At 40.6% G+C, this 18,956-nt stretch overlaps 1 protein-coding gene across 4 annotated transcripts in view; it reads right to left on the reverse strand.

Moving 5' to 3' along the window:
* Positions 1 to 236: 236 nt before the first annotated feature.
* Clhc1 (clathrin heavy chain linker domain containing 1) overlaps positions 237 to 18,956 on the reverse strand; it is a 36,624-nt gene continuing 17,904 nt past the window's right edge. For 3 of the 4 annotated variants that reach the window (XM_050123873.1, XM_050123870.1, XM_050123871.1), the window contains 4 exons: positions 15,150 to 15,324; positions 12,937 to 13,139; positions 6,362 to 6,541; positions 237 to 3,077 (listed from right to left, as the gene is read on the reverse strand). In XM_050123873.1, coding sequence (XP_049979830.1) covers positions 2,884 to 3,077; positions 6,362 to 6,541; positions 12,937 to 13,139; positions 15,150 to 15,324 — 752 coding nt within the window. In that variant the 3' untranslated portion in view covers positions 237 to 2,883. The remainder of the gene's footprint in view (positions 3,078 to 6,361; positions 6,542 to 12,936; positions 13,140 to 15,149; positions 15,325 to 18,956) is intronic. The other variant, XM_050123872.1, reaches the window with a different exon arrangement.

Genomic DNA, 18,956 nt, shown 5'->3' on the forward strand with positions numbered 1-18,956 from the left:
TAGTGTCATTCATTCCCTATGAGCTTTATGGGGGCCAATTACATTCAAGCCATCCCACAAACATGATAAATAGATTAATTAATTAAATGCTTTAAAAGTGATTAATGGTCATTTGTTAACCTGGTATTTAGGCGAAGTCCTAAATGCTAAGAAAATTATACTTACTTATGAGACTATATATATACCTACCCCCAAACAACTTGATATTTATTTATTTATTTATTTATTTATTTATTTATTTATTATGTATACAATATTCTGTGTGTATGCCTGCAGGCCAGGAGAGGGCACCAGACCTCATTACAGATGGTTGTGAGCCACCATGTGGTTGCTGGGAATTGAACTCAGGACCTTTGGAAGAGCAGGCAATGCTCTTAACCTCTGAGCCATCTCTCCAGCGCCCCCCCAAACAACTTGAAAAGCAAAGAATAAAACATGCAAACAGATTTCACAGCCAAGCCATGAAGAATGACCAAGGGAGCACTGTACAGATACACACTGGAAAAACTTACGGTCTATGTATGGTATAATGGTAGCACACTTACAGAATGGAACAATGAGAATGAACAACTGCAACTATAAACAATATGGAAAAATTTCACAAAAAGTAAAATGCAAAAGCAAGTAGACCCCAAAAATTTAATGTGTTATTTTATTTATTTAAAATTCAAACGCAGGAAAATGTCATTAATGGCAGGAGAAGTTGAGTAGCTTTGGGAGGAGGACAGGAGGCTGGAATATTCTGGAAAGGTTTTATCTCATCATGTGGAGATTAGTTATACAGATGTGTATGCTTTGTAAAAAATTCTAAAATGTGTAACATAATTTTGAGAATGTAAGCAAGAGTGAAGAGAATTCACAAGGTTAATATCAAATATGAAAGTTCTAGGTTTGCCTAAAATAGATTCAATCAGCAACTGTACATTGAACATTGATTTTTTTTGCCCAGTACTATTTTTTATTTTGGTGAAATAATGGAAAATGTTTGTGTCTGAATTATGTTTTTACCAAATTTACATGCTGAAGTCTTAGCCCATAGTGCAACAGAATGTGACTTTATTTGGAGACATAGTCAACTTATAGTGGGTGAACTCTAACTCAATATGAGTGATGTAATACATATATATATAATAAGATGTAATACCTATATATGTTTATTATTGTATATTTGCATATTATATCATTTATTTTTTATAGATTTGTTACGCGCGCGTGCGCACACACACACACACACACACACAGACACACACGAGACAGCCTCACTCTGTAGCTGGCCTATGACTCACCGTGGAGTGCCAGGATTACACACTTAAGCCACCATGCTCGGATTTAGACACAGAAATCCATAAGGAGAAGAGGATGTGGAGAGACACAGAGAGGATCCCTTAGGCCCTTCACAAGGAGTCAACTCTGTAAAATGTGATGGAGCACACTTTTAACCCCAGTACGTGCAGGCAGAGGCAGGGACGTTGCAGGTTTAGACCAATCTCAGCTGTATACCATGTCTAAAGCCAGCTTGAGCTTGCACAGTGAGACGCCATTTCAGAACCAGGGGTTGGAGGCACAGATGTGCCACACGAACGGGAAGCTGTTCTGATTGGCTGAATGTCTACTCTACTTGACTGGTACCCATGCCATACTGATTCTTAAATATTTTGAATATTATATCTATCCATAGTAAAGAATTCTAAAATTCTGGGCTGGAGAGATGGCTCAGCAGTTAAGCGCACTGGCTGCTCTTCCAGAGAACCTGGGTTTGATTCCCAGCACCCACATGGCAGCTCACAACTGTCTGTAACTCCTGTTCCAGGGAATCAGACTCCCTCATACAGACATGCATGCAGGCAAAACACCAACACAGATAATTTTAAAAAATATCCCCCCCAAAAAAAAGAATTCTAAAATTTCAAATACTTGGAATTATTTTTAAAAAATTATCTCTTGTTGTCTTTTTGGGTGGGTTTTGCTTTGTTGTTATTCTATTTTGTTTGGCTTCTGAGACACTCTCACTCTGCAGTCCAGGCTGATCTCCAACTCATCACCTTTTTACTTCAGCCTCCTGAGAACTAGGATTTTAGGCATTCAACACTGTGCACAGTACAAAATGATTTTTTTTTTAAAAGATCCGTTTTCCATGCCCAAGAGTACCCAAGGCAATCTGTCTGGTCTTCCCTTTAAGTAAAAACATGCCAAGATTCTAAACCTCAGTTGGAATCTGACCTTTTCCGTTTATAAAATGGCAAAGGTTATCATCCGTATGTGCAGGTGTGTGTGTGTCCATGGATATACAGACAGACATCAAAGACTGGAGCCATCCTTGAATCAGTAGGACAAACTTAGTCTAGTTCTTTCCCAGCACACTCAGTCTTCAAGTAATATCTCCTTTTCTTGCAGAGGCAAGCTTGCAATATCTAACATTTAGAAAGTCAGTGCAAAGGGAGAACATTGCCCACACCTTCTTCAGTTCCAGGGATCAAATTAGATGATGAGAAGGTATCCAGCCGGGCGGTAGTGGCGCAGCCTTTAGTCCCAGCACTCGGGAGGCAGAAGCAGGTGGATCCCTGTGAGTTCGAGGCCAGCCTGGTCTACAGAGCAAGTTCCAGGACAGGCTCCAAAGCTACAGAGAAACCTTGTCTCAAATTATGCTATCTTTACGCAGAGCTATACTCTTGGATTTGCTCTAGATCTGCTATAAGAAGTGACCACATGGTAGGAAGGAAGCAATGGTTTCAAGGTCAAACCTGAACATCATAGTGGAAGTGTCATTTATTGCTGAGAGCATTATACTTAACATTTATTCATGTTAACTATGCTAAAACCAGTTTGCCCAGCCAATGCCTATAAAATGTTGTACAAGCGCCCTCAGCTGGACAAAACATAGAACTACCAAAAAACATGTTCCATTATGTTGATGGAATCATCTTCTGAAATTTCTGAAACTCCAGCCTGGGATCGGAGAATGGACATGATGTCACTAGACAAATTTTCAAAACCATTCTGTAAACAGATATTTGCTATTTCTTGCCATTTTTCTAAGGAGCAAAATGGATCGTCCATCACAAGATGCTCTATTTCATCTGAAAAAGAAATAAAGCATTACACTATTGAATTTCTCTTACTTGACAATCCACACTTAGCAAGCCTTCAAAAACGAAGAGGCCCCATTTCAACACAGCTGTTCTCAAGCCGGGCCTTGGCCCCGAGTTTCGTGCTATGACAAGTGCTCAGGTCCAGACCCTGCACATTCCTGAACGCCAGTTTCTTCTCCTTAACTGCATCCCTCAGCCCTCTGTGTTCCCCTTCCACCTCACTCGTCTCCTTGTAAGGTAGATGGTGTTGACGGGTGTAAGGCAGTGAGCTCAGAAAGTGAAGAGTGGGGGCCTCTTCTTTTTTTTTAAATATTTATTTATTATGTATACAATATTCTGTCTTTTTTTTGTGTATGCCTACAGGCCAGAAGAGGGCACCAGACACCATTACAGATGGTTGTGAGCCACCATGTGGTTGCTGGGAATTGAACTCAGGACCTTTGGAAAAGCAAGCGATGCTCTTAACCTCTGAGCCATCTCTCCAGCCCCTGGGGGCCTCTTCTTAACAGTCTATACGCACTCCTGGAAACAAGTGCGTGCTGAGAACCTCAGGCTTGGATCCTCATGATCCTTTAAGTAGCTTCATAAACACTTTAGTAGTGCTGCCCAAGGACTTAAGACACTCCTTAGCAATCTGTGCATGCTTCTTCTACACAGGCCTCATAATCATGCAGTATCTATAATCAATACTGTCCTAAAAAATAAATACTTTTTTAGAAATCTCATATGGGGGCTGGAGAGATGGCTCTCTTCCAGAGGTCTCAAGTTCAATTCGCAGCACCCACATGGTCATTCACAACTGTTTGTAACTCTAGTTCCAGGGGATCTGACACCATCACACAGATTAACATGCAAGTAAAACACCAATGAACATAAAATAAAAATAAATCATTAAAGAAATATAACATGATTACTTCTGAGAGAAAACTGATAGTAACTCTCGTTGGTATTTACTACATATTTATTTACTCTGTGTACGAGGGATGCACATGAGGTTGTAGATGTATGTGTACAAGTGTCCACATGAGAGAAACCCTTAAAAACTACCAGCCTTCTATTTCTGAGACAGGCTCTCACCGGCCTGAAGGAGTCACAGATGTGCGCCAGCACGCCTGCCTTTCTCACATGTGTTCTGGACCTGAGCACTGACGGAGCCACCCGCTAAACCCAGTATTCATCAGCTCATGGAGCCAACACCTTACCTATCATCTGCATTGCTTATAAAACTTGGTTACAGAAGATTTCTCTTTTTATTACTATCATCACTACTATTTTATTTTGAGCACAATTGTTATTTTCCTATTAAATACTTTAATCATTATTTGTAATGATAAATTCAGAATATTAGATTATCTTCCTCAATATATTTCCAGGTAACTAACTATTCTTTCTTTGGCCTTAGACAATAATTTGAAAAGTTATCTGCTTAAGCTTCTATATAAAATTAATGAAAAGGGAGGAAATGTGAAATTTTAACAGCTCTTCAACTTCACTGCAAAGTTACATTAAGAATGTCCGAAGCTGGGCAGTGGTGGCGCAACCTTTAATCCCAGCACTCGGAAGGCAGAGGCAGGCAGATCTCTGTGAGTTTGAGGCCAGCCTGGTCTACAAGAGCTAGTTGCAGGACAGTCTCCAAAGCTACAGAGAAACCCTGTCTCAGAAAGAAAGAAAGAAAGAAAGAAAGAAAGAAAGAAAGAAAGGAAGGAAGGAAGGAAGGAAGGAAGGAAGGAAGGAAGGAAGGAAGGAAGGAAGGAAGGAAGGAAGGACTTCGTAAATATGTATATAATGGATCTAAAAATTAAATTATCGATAGCTAATTAATATCTAATATATATAAATGATAATGATAAATTACATAAAGCTTTTGGGGGGCTGTTCGAGACAGGGTTTCTCTGTGTAACAGCCCTAGCTGTCCTGGAACTAGCTCTTGTAGCACAGACTGCTACTCAAACTCACAGAGATCCACCTGCCTCTGCCTCCCAAGTGGTGGGATTAAAGGCGTGTGCCACCATTGCCTGTCATATATAAAGTTTTTATAAGAGTGTTGCCTCTTTCAATGATTATGGCATTCTCATTGGGCTTAGTAAAGATTTTTCATTCTAATTCCTTCAACAAACATATGCCAATGACAAGAGACTTACTAACATGGCAATCTTCACATTTATAAACTCTAAAAGTTAACTCTGGAAAATCTGAGTTAAGTTTAATCATCTTGGACTTCTCCCTAAATAATTCATTACTATCTCTTTCGCAACAGCACTTGAAGCTCCTTACTTATGGTAACATATTTTCCTGAAAATACCTCTTGCCTTCAAAGAGAATGAACTTTGGTCAGATCTTAAAATCAAGTTATAATATGCCTTAAGATCATTTAAAACTATGTACTCAATCCAGTGACTTATAGTGTCCTCAGCCTGTTTTAAGTTTAATCTGCCTCTAAGAAAATAATGAAAGCGACCTTAGTGTGCCTTGGCCTTCCCACTTCATCATGTTTTACAAGTGAAGCTAAATGAACAGTTTTGACCTTAAACTGTGTACTTTCCTATGCCTCTGTCAAAGGTGTGGGGGGGGGTTGTAATAGTAATTTATTCAAAACAGCAAACAGGGCTGGGCGGTGGTGGTGCACACTTTTAATTCCAGCACGAGGGAGGCAGAGGCAGGTGGATCTCTGTGAGTTTGAGGCCAGTCTCGTCTACAACACTAGTTCCAGGACAGCCAGGACTGTCTGGGAGAAAAAAGAAAGGAAAGGAAAGGAAAGGAAAGGAAAGGAAAGGAAAGGAAAGGAAAGGGAAAAAAAGAAAGAGGAAGGAAGGAAGGAAGGAAGGAAGGAAGGAAGGAAGGAAGGAAGGAAGGAAGGAAGGAAGGAAGGAAGGAAGGAAAAAACAGCAAACAGGTTGAAAGCAACCTTAAACAACAACAACAAAAAAAAAAACCTATAAATAATGGACGCAATGTTTACATACAGGTTGATAATATCTGATTGTGGTTTTGAGCTGTTCTGGGTCAATGACATAATTTCTTCCCTTGTAAAACTGTTAAAGGTTTCTTCTCATTCCTTTCCCACACCATGTTTTCTGTGGTATTCAACAAACACAGTGCAAAGCACTCTGTTAGGGACAGACAGGCAACAGACACACACACCAGGCAGGTGACAGGCCACGGACCACAAACTACAGACACAACACGGGAGAGTAGTGGAGAATTCGAAGTTGGTCTAAAGTATACTGAGCAGAAGTCTCTCTCATTCCTCAGGGAGTCATGGGCTCACTCACCTTTCCCGCCTTTACTGATCTCCTGAAGCAGCTTAATGCCAACCTTTTTCATGTCCACAGAAAACAGATGAAGCACAGCAAGCGCGAAAGATAAAAATGGTGGTTTTCCATCCCTCTCTCGAGTAAGACATTTAACTAACTCAGTTTGGGGACACTCTGTTATTAGGTTTATCAGGTCTTCTGAAAGTGAAAATGAAAAACCAAATCTCACCATCCTGAGGTGACAATCACCTAGACATAAACAGCCCATGTGTACTCCTGCCAATCAACCATCGTTCCCACACTTCCAAGTCTCCCTTTGATCCAAGTCTAAACTCAACAGTATTCTCTTCTATTTTAAACAAAGTAAGAAAAAAGAAAGGACAATTCAGAGCAAGGAGTATCTGAAAATATAAAAATATACATTAAATAATATCGAGGAAAAGGACTGTTGGCAATCAGAGACTTGACTCTAAGCACAGACCCACCAGTCACTTGTCTTTGTGACTCTGTTTTCACACCTCAAAAGTACTAGAGTTAGAGTTGTAGAGAATTTGTAAGATTTTATGCAACACACCAGGTGGTGGTGGCAAACACCTTTAATCCCAGCACTTGGGAGGCAGAGGCTGGCAGATCTCTGTGAGTTCAAGGACAGCCTGGTCCACAAGAGCTAGTTCCAGGACTGGCTCCAAAGCTACAGAGAAACCCTGTCTTGAAAAACAAGCAAACAAAGATTCTATGTGACACTAGGTTGTATTTATCTTGTCTGTTTCTTAGTAACAAATAATCAATGTAGTTGGCTTTTTAAAATTATTTGCCTATGTGTGTGTATGTATGTACATTTCTTTTTGCTCACCTACAGACCAACCTCTAGTGAGTATAATATCATCTTTCTTTTTGTGTGCTGCACAGAAAACAGAACCCAGAGTCATTTCTCCCCTAAAAGTATCAAGTATTTGGAAATTCAAAACTGAAGGTTTTAAGAAGCAATTAATACCCAGGCAGTGGTGGTATACTCTTTTAATTGCAGCACTCACAAGGCAGAAGCGGGCAGATCTCTGTGAGTTCGAGGCCAACCTGGTCTACAGAGCTAGTTCCAGGACAGCCAGATGATGTGGGAGTGATTTCTTATTAATAAAGAAACTGCCTAGGCCCATTTGATAGGCCAACCTTTAGGTAGGCGGAGAAAACAGAACAGGATGCTGGGAAAAAGAAGCTGAGTGAGTGAGTCGCCATGATGCTCCCACTCCAGACAGACGCAGGTTAAGATCCTCTCTGGTAAGCCAGCTCATGGGCTACACAGAATATTAGAAATGGGTTAGAACAATATGTAAGAGCTAGCCAATAAGAAACTGGAACTAGCCGGGCCAGGCAGTGTTTGAAAGAATACAGTTTCCGTGTAATTATTTCTGGGTATAAACTAGCCATGCGGGCGGCCGGGTGCCGGGGACGCAGCCCTGCCGCCGCTCCATATTTCAACAGCCAGAGCTATATAAAGAAACCTTGTCTCAGAAAAAAAATATTCAAATGATTAAGCAAACAAACAAGAAAACATTTTCTTAGAAAAGTAACAAGATAATGGGTTGAATCACTCAGTTGTTTTTGGTTTGGTTTTGGTTTTTCGAAACAGGGCTTCTCAGTAGCTTTGGAGCCTGTCCTGTAACACGCTTTGTAGACCGGGCTGCCCTTGAACTCAGAGAGATCCACCTGCCTCTGCCTCCAGAGTGCTGGGATTAAAGGCGTGCGCCGCCACTGCCTGTCTGAATCACTCAGTTTTAACATCTAAAATTAACTCATTTCTTTCTATTACACTCAATAGTTATTCAAACTTCTCTCCCGTAAATTGATTTCTTTACCAATATTACCTGCAGGAGTCGATGTCTAATTAGAAAGGATAGCATTTCTAATCTGCCCCTCTTTGCTTACTGTCCTTTAGATCTGCTTTCCCACTCTTTGCTGGTGACATGTCAATCATTTTATCTCCCATGTGCTATCCTAATAAAAACGTAAGCTTGTTACTTGCTTCACCCACAAATGCCCACAGCAGTGGTTCTCAAAAGACTGTCTACGGTCTACAATGTCATAGCTCCTAGGTTACTTGTCTTTCATTTTCTCTCTCACTCTCCTACAAACACACAGCAGTATTTTCTAGAGATCATACGTGTGGTGTTACAGCAGACACGATGAGCCATCTATTTTTAAGAATCTTCTCTTTGGGCCTGGAGAGATGGCTCAGCGGTTAAAAGCATTGCCTGCTCTTCCAAAGGTCCTAAGTTCAATTCCCAGCAACCACATGGTGGCTCACAACCATCTGTAATGAGGTCTGGTGCCCTCTTCTGCCCTGCAGGCATACACACAGACAGAACATTGTATACGTAATAAATAAATAAATATTTAAAAAAAGAATCTTCTCTTTGTGGGGCACTAGGAAACATCTATCTCCCTCCTCCAACAGTCCCAGCGACAAACCAAACTCAGTTCCACCAAAGTTCCCCTGGAGAATCCACGAGTTTATTAGGCTTATTTCTAAAAGCACGGTGATGGGTGACATCAAAGTGACCACACTGGACAGTCTTCACCATGCACTAACAATGGCTTTGCCATAGACATCTAGTCTTCTCTACCCTATAAATGTTTTTCCTCCTTGAGACATCAAAGCCACATGCAACCAGAGCAGAGGTGCATACTGTTGGGAGGTACTAATACTCAGATGAGGCTCTACGACCCTACTGGCTCCCTCAATAGTCAGCAAACCCCACTGTAATGATCGTCCATAATTGGGCCCATCTGAACTCATGAAGATGGCAGATGTTTGGTTGGGAGGAAAGAGATCAACACCTAGACATTACAAAGAAATAAAAATGTAAAATAATTTTACTCTTTTGATTAAATTTTTAGATTCTGGAAAACAAAGTTGTTTTTCATAAAATTATTTATGACAACATGTTACAGGTTTATTATTGCTACTTTAAATAAGTTGCTAAATATTTCACATTTTCTTTTAAATATTATATATATGTATATGTATATCCATAAGTGTGTGTGTGTATATATATAAAATCACTGTAATAGTTCAAGTGAGACCTGAGAAAAGATCATTTGAGAAAATGTGATCTAGGATAAAACAGTTTCTAGATAGATGCTTACTAAGTTCACTTTAGTGGTGGAAAAGATGAGCAAATAAATAATTTCAGGCATTTTGGTTATGCTTCTGAGTTTTGCTTTTTGGTAGAGTGTCTTGCTATGTATCCCCGGCTGGTTTGGAGCTTGTCATATATACCAGACTGGCCTCAAACTTGTGATCTCCCTGCCTCAGCCACCTAAGTGCTAGGACGATAGATGTGTACTACCATGACCTGCTTTCATTTCAGGCTTTATTCCAGAAATGGTTAAAGGGGAAAAAATAACTACAATCTTTATTGTATTTATTGCTGTGGTCTTGTCTTAAGAATAAGAACAAGGGAGAGGAGTGGGGGGAGGGGGAGAAGAGAGGGAGGAGGGGGAGGAGGGAAAAGGGAGACGGGGAGGGAAATGGGAGGCGGGGAGGAGGCGGAAAATTTTTTTTTTTCAATAAAAAAAAAAAAAGAATAAGAACAAGGTATCATCCCACCAGGAGGAAAACTTTCTGATGGGAAAAACCTCGTTAGGAAAGGCCATGAGGCTACAGACTGCAGAATATCTTTTGTTTCTGTCTGTGACCTCACATGTGTTGCTGCAAATGTCCCTGTATCATAATGTGTTCATCTCATGAATACTTCCCGATCTACTGGGCATTTTATCTGTGATTGTCCAGAAGGTGACACCTCCTTCAGCTGCATTGTCTAATTGGTATCAATAATGTTAGCTGATACAAAATTCTGATGGATAACAATGAACACAAAGAATTATGACACAGTAGGGGTCTATGAGTCCCCCTAGGAGCTTCTTTAGATCACGGCTCAAGTTAACAATTAGGAAAACAGTTGAATTTTCCCCAGTTGTCAGGACAGCTGTGCACTATCAGCTGACCTAAAACTTCAGCGTAGCTTTAGATTAGACCAGATGCCTTGTTAATAGTTTTTAAGATAAACTATTCCCAGAAAAGCAACCTAGCTTACAAGGACATATAGCTGAGCTGTGTGATTTGTTAAGACAGAGTTAAAAGTGCAAAGCAAGCTAATTGTTACACTTTCTTTGCTAGGTCTGACTAATGACCTAGGACAATAATTACAGTTTTTGCTCAGAATCACTGCGGGGAAAGATTTTCTAACTGACCAGAGCTACAAAAAAAATAATTTGACTTTATAGATCTGAGAAAGAGCTACAAATGTCCTTTTTTTTTTTTTTTTTTTTTTTTTTGGGTTTTTTGAGACAGGGTTTTTCTGTGGTTTTGGAGCCTGTCCTGGAACTAGCTCTTGTAGACCAGACTGGCCTCAAAGTCACAGAGATCCACCTGCCTCTGCTTCCCAAGTGCTGGCATTTAAGGTGTGCCTCACCACCACCCAGCACAAATTTCATTTTTTATGGTCTAAAATTACACACAGGCAGAAAATACATCCTAAGATTTAAAACGCTTTTGGTGTCACCATGCCTCAGATGGTGCCAACTGAGTTGTTTCTAAGAGATTTATGGTAGCTCAGGAAAGTTGACCTGGGTCTGTACTAGTACATTTATGGGGCCCTGACTGTCTTTTGTCCAAGACAACATAATACCCCTGAATCCAAGAAATTCCAATATTTCATGACTTCTAATCACAGACTGTTAGTTCAAAATATTCATACACTCAAAAGTAGAAGTTATAGTACATAATTTCCTTATATTCTTAGACTCCTCAGTAGCTTAGGTTCATAGCGCCTTTAAAATCCTTTATAGACCACCGCTCTAGGTAGATGACAAAATGACTGGCCCTTTCTCTTCAGTTACATTTACACAATGGAGTACTACACAGCAGAAAAAAATGACATCTTGAATTTTGCAGGCAAATGGATGGATCTAGAAAACATCATTTTGAGTGAGGTAATCCAGACCCAGAAAGACAATTATTACATGTACTCACTCATAGGTGGTTTTATTTATTTAAAATATTTATTTATTTATTTATTTATTATGTATACAATATTCTGTGTGTATGCCTGCAGGCCAGAAGAGGGCACCAGACCCCCCTTATAGATGGTTGTGAGCCACCATGTGGTTGCTGGGAATTGAATTCAGGACCTTTAGGAAGAGCAGGCAAAGCTCTTAACCTCTGAGCCATCTCTCCAGCCCCACACCCAGCTTCTTAACATAGGTTATGGGATGGGAGCAGATTCAGATTGTTATGTTTGCAAGGCAAACTTTTTTTGTGGACTAGGCTATCTATCTCCCTAGGCCTGAAACATCACATTTTGTTTCATAAATATTCCAACCATAATATTCTCAAATTTTATATCTAAACACTAATATAATTGTTTCAGATGAAAAACAGCACAGAAACTGAATCTGTATTCTTAATTAGTAAAATATAATCCATAATTCACTCAACAAATTTAGAGAGTGGTACCCACCCACTCTACCAGACTGCGCTGTTATTGTATAATTACGGGAAACGCCCCAGTGTGCCTTAGCCTCCCTGGGAAAACATGAACTGCTTCTGTCTATAAAGCAGATGTTAGAACTGACGTCACTTCAGACTCAACAGAAGGACGAGGAGAAACAATGCACAGGAGCCGCAGCTCCTACTCAGCAATGTCGATAATGGAAGACACGGGGGCTTTCAAACACATACATCACAAGTACACGTACTACTTAAAAAATGATCAGATTCAACAATCATATATCCTTCTTCCTGGAAAATACGGCTTAAAGTTGCTGTTTCTGTCTGCTTTGCAACCTCTTTCTTTTTTTACATTGACTTATTTGTTTCTATAACTTCTCAAAATAGAGGGGGGAAAAAAAAGACTGGGAAATGGGAGGTGCCAGGACTGCAGGGACCTTAAAGTCACTGTGGCTGGGACTCACAGTCAGAGATCTGCTCACTGACCTGGGGTCGGCTACTACTCACAGTTCTCTCAGGTCACATTCTGCTATGAGCCGGGTATCAAAATTCTGAAATTAGCATCATTTCTGTAATACTTCATCTATAATTATTATAATACACTTTTATACATACACTATATATGAAAATTTCAGTTATTTTTTTTTCTTTTTCAAGACAGGGTTTCTCTGTAGCTTTGGAGCCTGTCCTGGAACTAGCTCTTGTAGACCAGGCTGGCCTCGAACTCATCACAGAGATCTGCCTGCCTCTGCCTCCCAAGTGCTGGGATTAAAGGCGTGCGCCACCACCGCCCGGCTATTTCAGTTATTTTAAAAATTCTTTATGTAGAATGGTCTATCATATGAAGTAAATTTGTCTTTAATATTACATAGTTCTAGTAATAGCCACACATTAAATGTTTCCTTTGAGAAAATGCATAATGCATATCATAAAATTCAGTTACACTTAGTTTCATGTAAACTTACAAAAGAAATCTCCTATCAGTGTGCATAAAATACTTCATAAGCTTAGTTTCAAACAGATCCAGCTGCTACGAAAGACGTCAGAGTTAAGCTGCCTGGAAGGAAGCAGGCGTTTTACTCACCAAAGGTGAAGTCCTTTAACTGTTGAAGCTGTTCCACGGCCTCATGAATCTGACCCTGTTTACACAGGCAAAGAAGAGCTTTCTTGTGTAAACCACACTCGTTGTAGATAATCTGAGCTAAAGCCAAGCAGTTAGGCTTGTGGTATGTGTTCTGCTCCCCATAAGCAAAAACAATATCCCCAGCCTTCTCAGAAAATGTCAGCCTGAAGCAAGCAGATCATCAAGGCACATGTCAGGGAATTCTTGGTGCATGGCTGAGACTGAAATACTGAATATTCAGGACTCTAAGAATGGATTATAAATAACCTATAAGCAACTGATGATGAGTAGAAATTAAGCACATTTGAGATTGGCAAAACCAAAAGAAATCAGCACTTACTAATTTGGAAAGGTATTTTGGTAAAATTGAGATCAAATTTGTTAAGGTCTGTAAGCAAGACTTAAACTCTCCTGCAAAGACTAACAGAATTAAAATTGGCAGGTAAAGGCCAGGCAGTGGCGGCACAGGCCTTTAATCCCAGCACTCAGGAAGCAGAGGCAGGTGGATCTCCACGAGTTCAAGGCCAGCCTGGTCTACTTGGTCTACAGAGTGAGTTCCAGGACAGGCTCCAAAGTTACAGAGAAACCCTGTCTTGAAAAACAAAAATTAACTAACTAAATAAATGAATAAATGATTGCCAGGTATGCAAAGTCTTCATGCAGCTGGGGGGAGGGGAGGTCTCGGTGCTTTCATAAGTTACCCAAAGTCTGTCTACATTCTGCAGAGTATACTATATATTTATTAGACGTTAGATAGTGGGAAAATTTTTGGCTCATAATTAGATTTGCAAATATTTGTACTAAAAGGAAAACTCCATTTCCACATCATATCCTGTTTTCCTGAAGTCCTCGTGTCCTCCACCCCAACATCCATCTCTAAAGTATGTCAGCACCGTTAGTTTTCGTGTTCTAGATAATAAGAAGGAAAGTGTGGGGAGCGATGTGCTATCCATGAGGAGAAACCGAGGAAGCAGGTCTCTTCCAACAGTTGGACTGCATCACTTCATTGGCTACACTGTTTTAAAGTGAACCAGCCATCTGTGCTATCACAGTAACGCTACCTGGAAACTCTCAGCATAAGCCAGAAGAACATCTGGGCACGGTCAGAAAAGTCCCTTCTAATTAGTGCTTACAAGGGATTGTGCTTTAGTCATATATTTTAACTAATGGCTGCAAAACAGCAGGGCTCACATAATACTGGTAGTGTTTGTATACTTCTAACAACATGCCAGTAACATTAAAATGAAATCCTGATACCTCTACAAAATGTCTTGTGATTTAACGTGCAAAAAAAAAAAAAAAAAAAAAAAAAAAAAAAAAAAAAAAAAAAAAAAAAAAAAAAAAAAAAAAAAGGACTCTGTATTTATTTGGGTAGAGAGTGGAGAGTGGTTCAAGAATCAGAAAACTCACTTTTTCTTTATAAACCAGCCAAGTTGAGAGATAAGAAAGGCTGGGCCAATCCCTCAAGGTGGAACAGCTCCAAGCACGCTTTGTCTGTGGGGTACAGCTAAGGCTTTGCTATGTCCTCTGGCTGTACTCAGCTTTACTAGGAAGCCCACTCTCCTTCCCACCCACCCCATCTCAGGCTCTGGTTCTAGAGAGGCAAGCCTACAGACACTAGCACAATTCTGCCGGTCTGTAGGAGACCTCACTTCAAGAGGCTGCCACCTGCTGGCTTAAGTGTTCTTCAAAACTTCTCATGGTAACCATGGCCGATGTTCTTCCTCAATATATATTGTCTCCTATGTTTGTAGAATCAGGCTCCTTATCTTTTCCTTCCCAAGAAGTGTGCGACTGACCAACCCTTCTGTGTCCATGACACTCAACTTCCACCTGCTACTAAGTTCCATGCTTTGTCTTGTGAGCGTCACTGAAGTGACTGATAGTCTGCGCTCTTTGTGTCTGGGCCTTCAGAGACACTTTCTAATTAATTTCAATAGGGAACTGAAGTAAATTCTAAAACACAGCATTTATATCAAAGCATTAGCTGGATGTACTATGACAAGCCTATAATCCCAGCAGGTAGGAGACTACGGCAGAGGGATTAGACCCAGAGGCCAGTCTAGGCTACACTGGGAAACTCTAGCCCACAAACAACAAACTTTTCTAAGTCAGAGAAAAACAACCATATTAATCATATGTCAAAATTAAGTTAGCAGCTTAAAATTGCTTACTTTTCCTGGGTGATCCAATGGGTAACTAAATCAAGCCGCTTTTCAGACAGTCCACATTTGATTCCCTCCACGGTTAGGTCAGCATTAATAGGGCGTTTGAAGGCCTGACTCGTGCTAAATATAGCCTCAAAAAACAAGAGTAATGGGAGGGGTTTTCCTCTAATTTTTCCAACAGCTACAAAAAGAAAAAAAAAGAAGTTTGAGTCAAATACATTAAGAATTAGTTTGCCTTTTCTTATTTCATATTACTACTTCAATTTCTTTACTTTTTCTAACCCTTTAACAATGGATACAGAATACAGTTTACATTTTATAACAGTATCATTATATATTGCTATGTATCGCTATGTATTGCTGTGTGTCACTATGAACCACCATGTACCACTATATATCACTATTATCATCCCTATGTAGGCCACATGAGGATGGAGAAGGAGACTATAGTGATTTACCTGCAAGTCAAAGGATGCCAAAGGTGCTGAAAGCTACCAGCAGCTTAGATACTTCCCCGTTCATAGAAGGCAGTACATGCCTGTAATCTAGACAACTGTCTGTGGCTGGAGAGGTCACAGACCTTAGAGGAGAACCTCTTATAGCTATTTTCATAAGCCAATAGAATTTCTTACTGTATTCTAAATACTTATCTACACAGATAAGTGTAGCTCTCACCCCTCATCAAAGAAGCTTCATTTTGCAGCAAATGGAGATTACTACAGAGATCTGCAACTGGTCAAAATGCAGAGAAAAGAGACTGATGTGCCTGACCCCAAATGATACATCTACAGCATAACCCTAAAGGCTCAGGAAAATCACAGAAGAGGGAACAGAAAGATCATAAGAACCAGAGGCCCAGGACTCTCTGCTGATACTGTTTTCTAGATATTACAAGGAAGCTGCACCCATGGAGTCTTAACAATATGATTGCCTAAAAAAGACCTGGCAGGGGTGGCACATGCCTTTAATACCAGCACACGGAAGGCAGAGGCAAGTGGATTTCTGTGAGTTCAAGGCCAGCATGGTCTACAAAGCGAGACTGAGGTCAGCCAGGGATATACAGAGAAGCCCTGTCTTGAAAACTACATAAAAAAAAAAGGACCTGCATAATGACAACACCAGTTGTCATGCTAATATGGCCAATATGATGGATGCCACCCGTAGATGAAGAGCTACAGAGGATCAGTGGCTGCTGAGGGAGGGAGGATGAGCTGGCTCCGTGATAGATTATCTAAAGCCAACATATGAGCAACACTAGATGGGCTCAGTAGGGGGTGTGTATGTGTGTGTGTGTGTGTGTATGTGTGTGTGTGTAATATGATTAAAGAAGAGGTTACCCAGCAGTGGAGGCACACTTAGGAGGCAGAGGCAGGTGCATCTCTGTGATTTGGAGGCCAGCCTGTGTTGAAATAAGAAGCGGCGGCGGGGCTGCGTCCCCAACACCCCAGCCGCTTGGCTAGCTCACGCCCGAAATAACAACACACAAACTGTATTCATTTAAAGAACTGCTTGGCCCATGAACTCAAGCCCTTACAGGCTAATTCTCGCACCTGGACTAGCCCATTTCTAATAATGTGTGTAAGCACCCCAAGGTGCGCTTACCGGAAGATTCTAGCCTACATCCATCTTCATCACGTGTGCCTCAGAGAGCAGAGCTATCGCGTCTACCTGGGAGAGCTGAGCATGGCGTCTGTGATCTGGAGAGCCAAGTCTCTCCGGGAGCAGAGCAGAGTCTGACCTCACTTCCTCTTCCGCCCAGAATTCTATTCTGTTTACTCCTCCCATCTATGTTCTAAGCTGAGGCCAAGCAGTTGGTTTATTATAACTTAACCAATGAAATCAACAGATTGATATATGACACTCCCACATCAAGCCTGGTTTATAGAGCTAGTTCCAGGACAGCCAGGGCTACACAAAGAAACCCAGTCTTAAAAGACAAAACAAAACAAAAAAGGAAAGTTCATGAATTTGAGAGGAAGTGGGGGACATGAGAGGAGTAGGAGAAGAAAGAATGTGGAGTGGAAAGGATGTACAGTATTCATGTGTGAAATTCTCAAAAAAATTAAACTAAGAAGCCAGCTGAAGCAATACTTCCTGAATTAATAAAAGTGTCTAGTAAAGACAGACTCTAAAGAGCAAAGACTGAAGCAGTCAACAATTAACCACACGCAGATATTACTACAGCCATTGAGTAAGGCCTTCCCTGCCCCTAACAATGGCACTCCACCACTTAGGATAAGGGAAGTAAAGAATAAAGAAATAAACTCAGGTCCTCAGCCTGGGGTTTTGCAGTATTAGGAACTGGACCAGTGCCTCCCACGTGCTAAGTACGCACTCTACCACAGAGTTCACCTCCAGCCCTTTTAAATTTGGAGACAAGAGTCATACAAGTTGCTGAGGCTGGCTTTGGACCGGTGATTCTCTTGCCTGATTTACAGCCAGCACTTCTGTTTTTATTCTAGTAGGATACTGTTTATTACTGTAGTTTTATAATTTTAAATTAGGATGCGTTAATATCTCCAACTCTCTCTTCTCTCAGTATTGATGTGGGTACTTGAGGCTTTATGCTTCTATACAAATTTTAGAATTCTTTTTAAATTTCATGAAAAGTATTGGATTATAGATATATATTGAATCGCTATATTGCTTTTATTCTTGGTGTTTCAACAATATCTAATCTTTCAGTCCACAAGCAGAAGGTATCTTTCCACTTATTTGTATTTTCCTCAGTTATTCAGAATTCAAATTTGCGGTTTAGAAACTAAAATTCCATGAAGGGTGCCAGGTTTAAGGGTTTTTGGTGGCCTGGGGTGGAGTCTCTCCCCTCATTTTAAGTTGGTCAGCACAGATAAATAAGAGTGGGCTGACTGGCATGCAGCCCATGTCCAGGGCATGCTTGGAACATGACCTGGAGGTAGGGCAGATGGAACGGTGGGAGGGGGTTACTTTTGGAGATATTCTACTTGTTTATTTATGGCCTCCTCCCCGAGATGTCTGCTTGTCACGGTGCTATTAGAGTTTCATATTCCCTGACAGTGAGACCCTGTACCCCTAATAATAATAATAATAATAATAATAATAATAATAATAATATAATGTTTACTACATGTTCTATTTATAGAAAAAAACTAGCTATGGCTACTGAAAGCAAATTAGTGATTTCGTGGAATCTGAGACTATGGACAGCAATTGGTATGACGAATGGGAAGACGAAGGCTGTCAATGGGCATGAGCGGGCTCTGTGGTGATGATGTCATGGGTATGTCCATATGACAATGCCATGGGCAAGTACATATGTCAATCTTAGCAATTATGTACTCTCTATATAGAATTTGGGCTGCGGGATATCTCAGTGGGAGAGTACGTACCTCGCATGTATGAAGCCTTGTGTTTCACACTTAGTATCACAACCCCACAATGTATGATTTATTTTGTGCATGTCAATTTACCACACACACAAAAAAACTTTTTTAAAAAATATGGAGTTGGCTGGGCCTTTAATCCCAGCACTTGGGAAGCAGAGGCAGGCAGGTCTTTGAGTTCCAGGCCAGCCTGATCTACAAAGTGAGTTCCAGAACATCCAGGACTGTTACACAGAAAAACCCTGTCTCAAAAAAACAAAAAAAGAGCCAGACGGTGTTGGCGCACAACTTTAATCCCAGCATTCAGGAGGCAGAGGCAGGCGAATCTCTGTGAGTTTGAGGTCAGCCTGGTCTACAAGAGCTAGTTCCAGGACAGGCTCCAAAGCTACAGAGAAACCTGTCTCAAAAGACAAAAAAAAAAAAAAAAAAGAATATGAAGAAAACATGACAA

The sequence above is a fragment of the Alexandromys fortis genome, unplaced genomic scaffold (assembly GCF_014885135.2).
Source record: "Alexandromys fortis isolate MF-2015 unplaced genomic scaffold, M_Fortis_MF-2015_v1.1 scaffold_210, whole genome shotgun sequence".
Classification (NCBI taxonomy): Eukaryota; Metazoa; Chordata; class Mammalia; order Rodentia; family Cricetidae; genus Alexandromys; species Alexandromys fortis.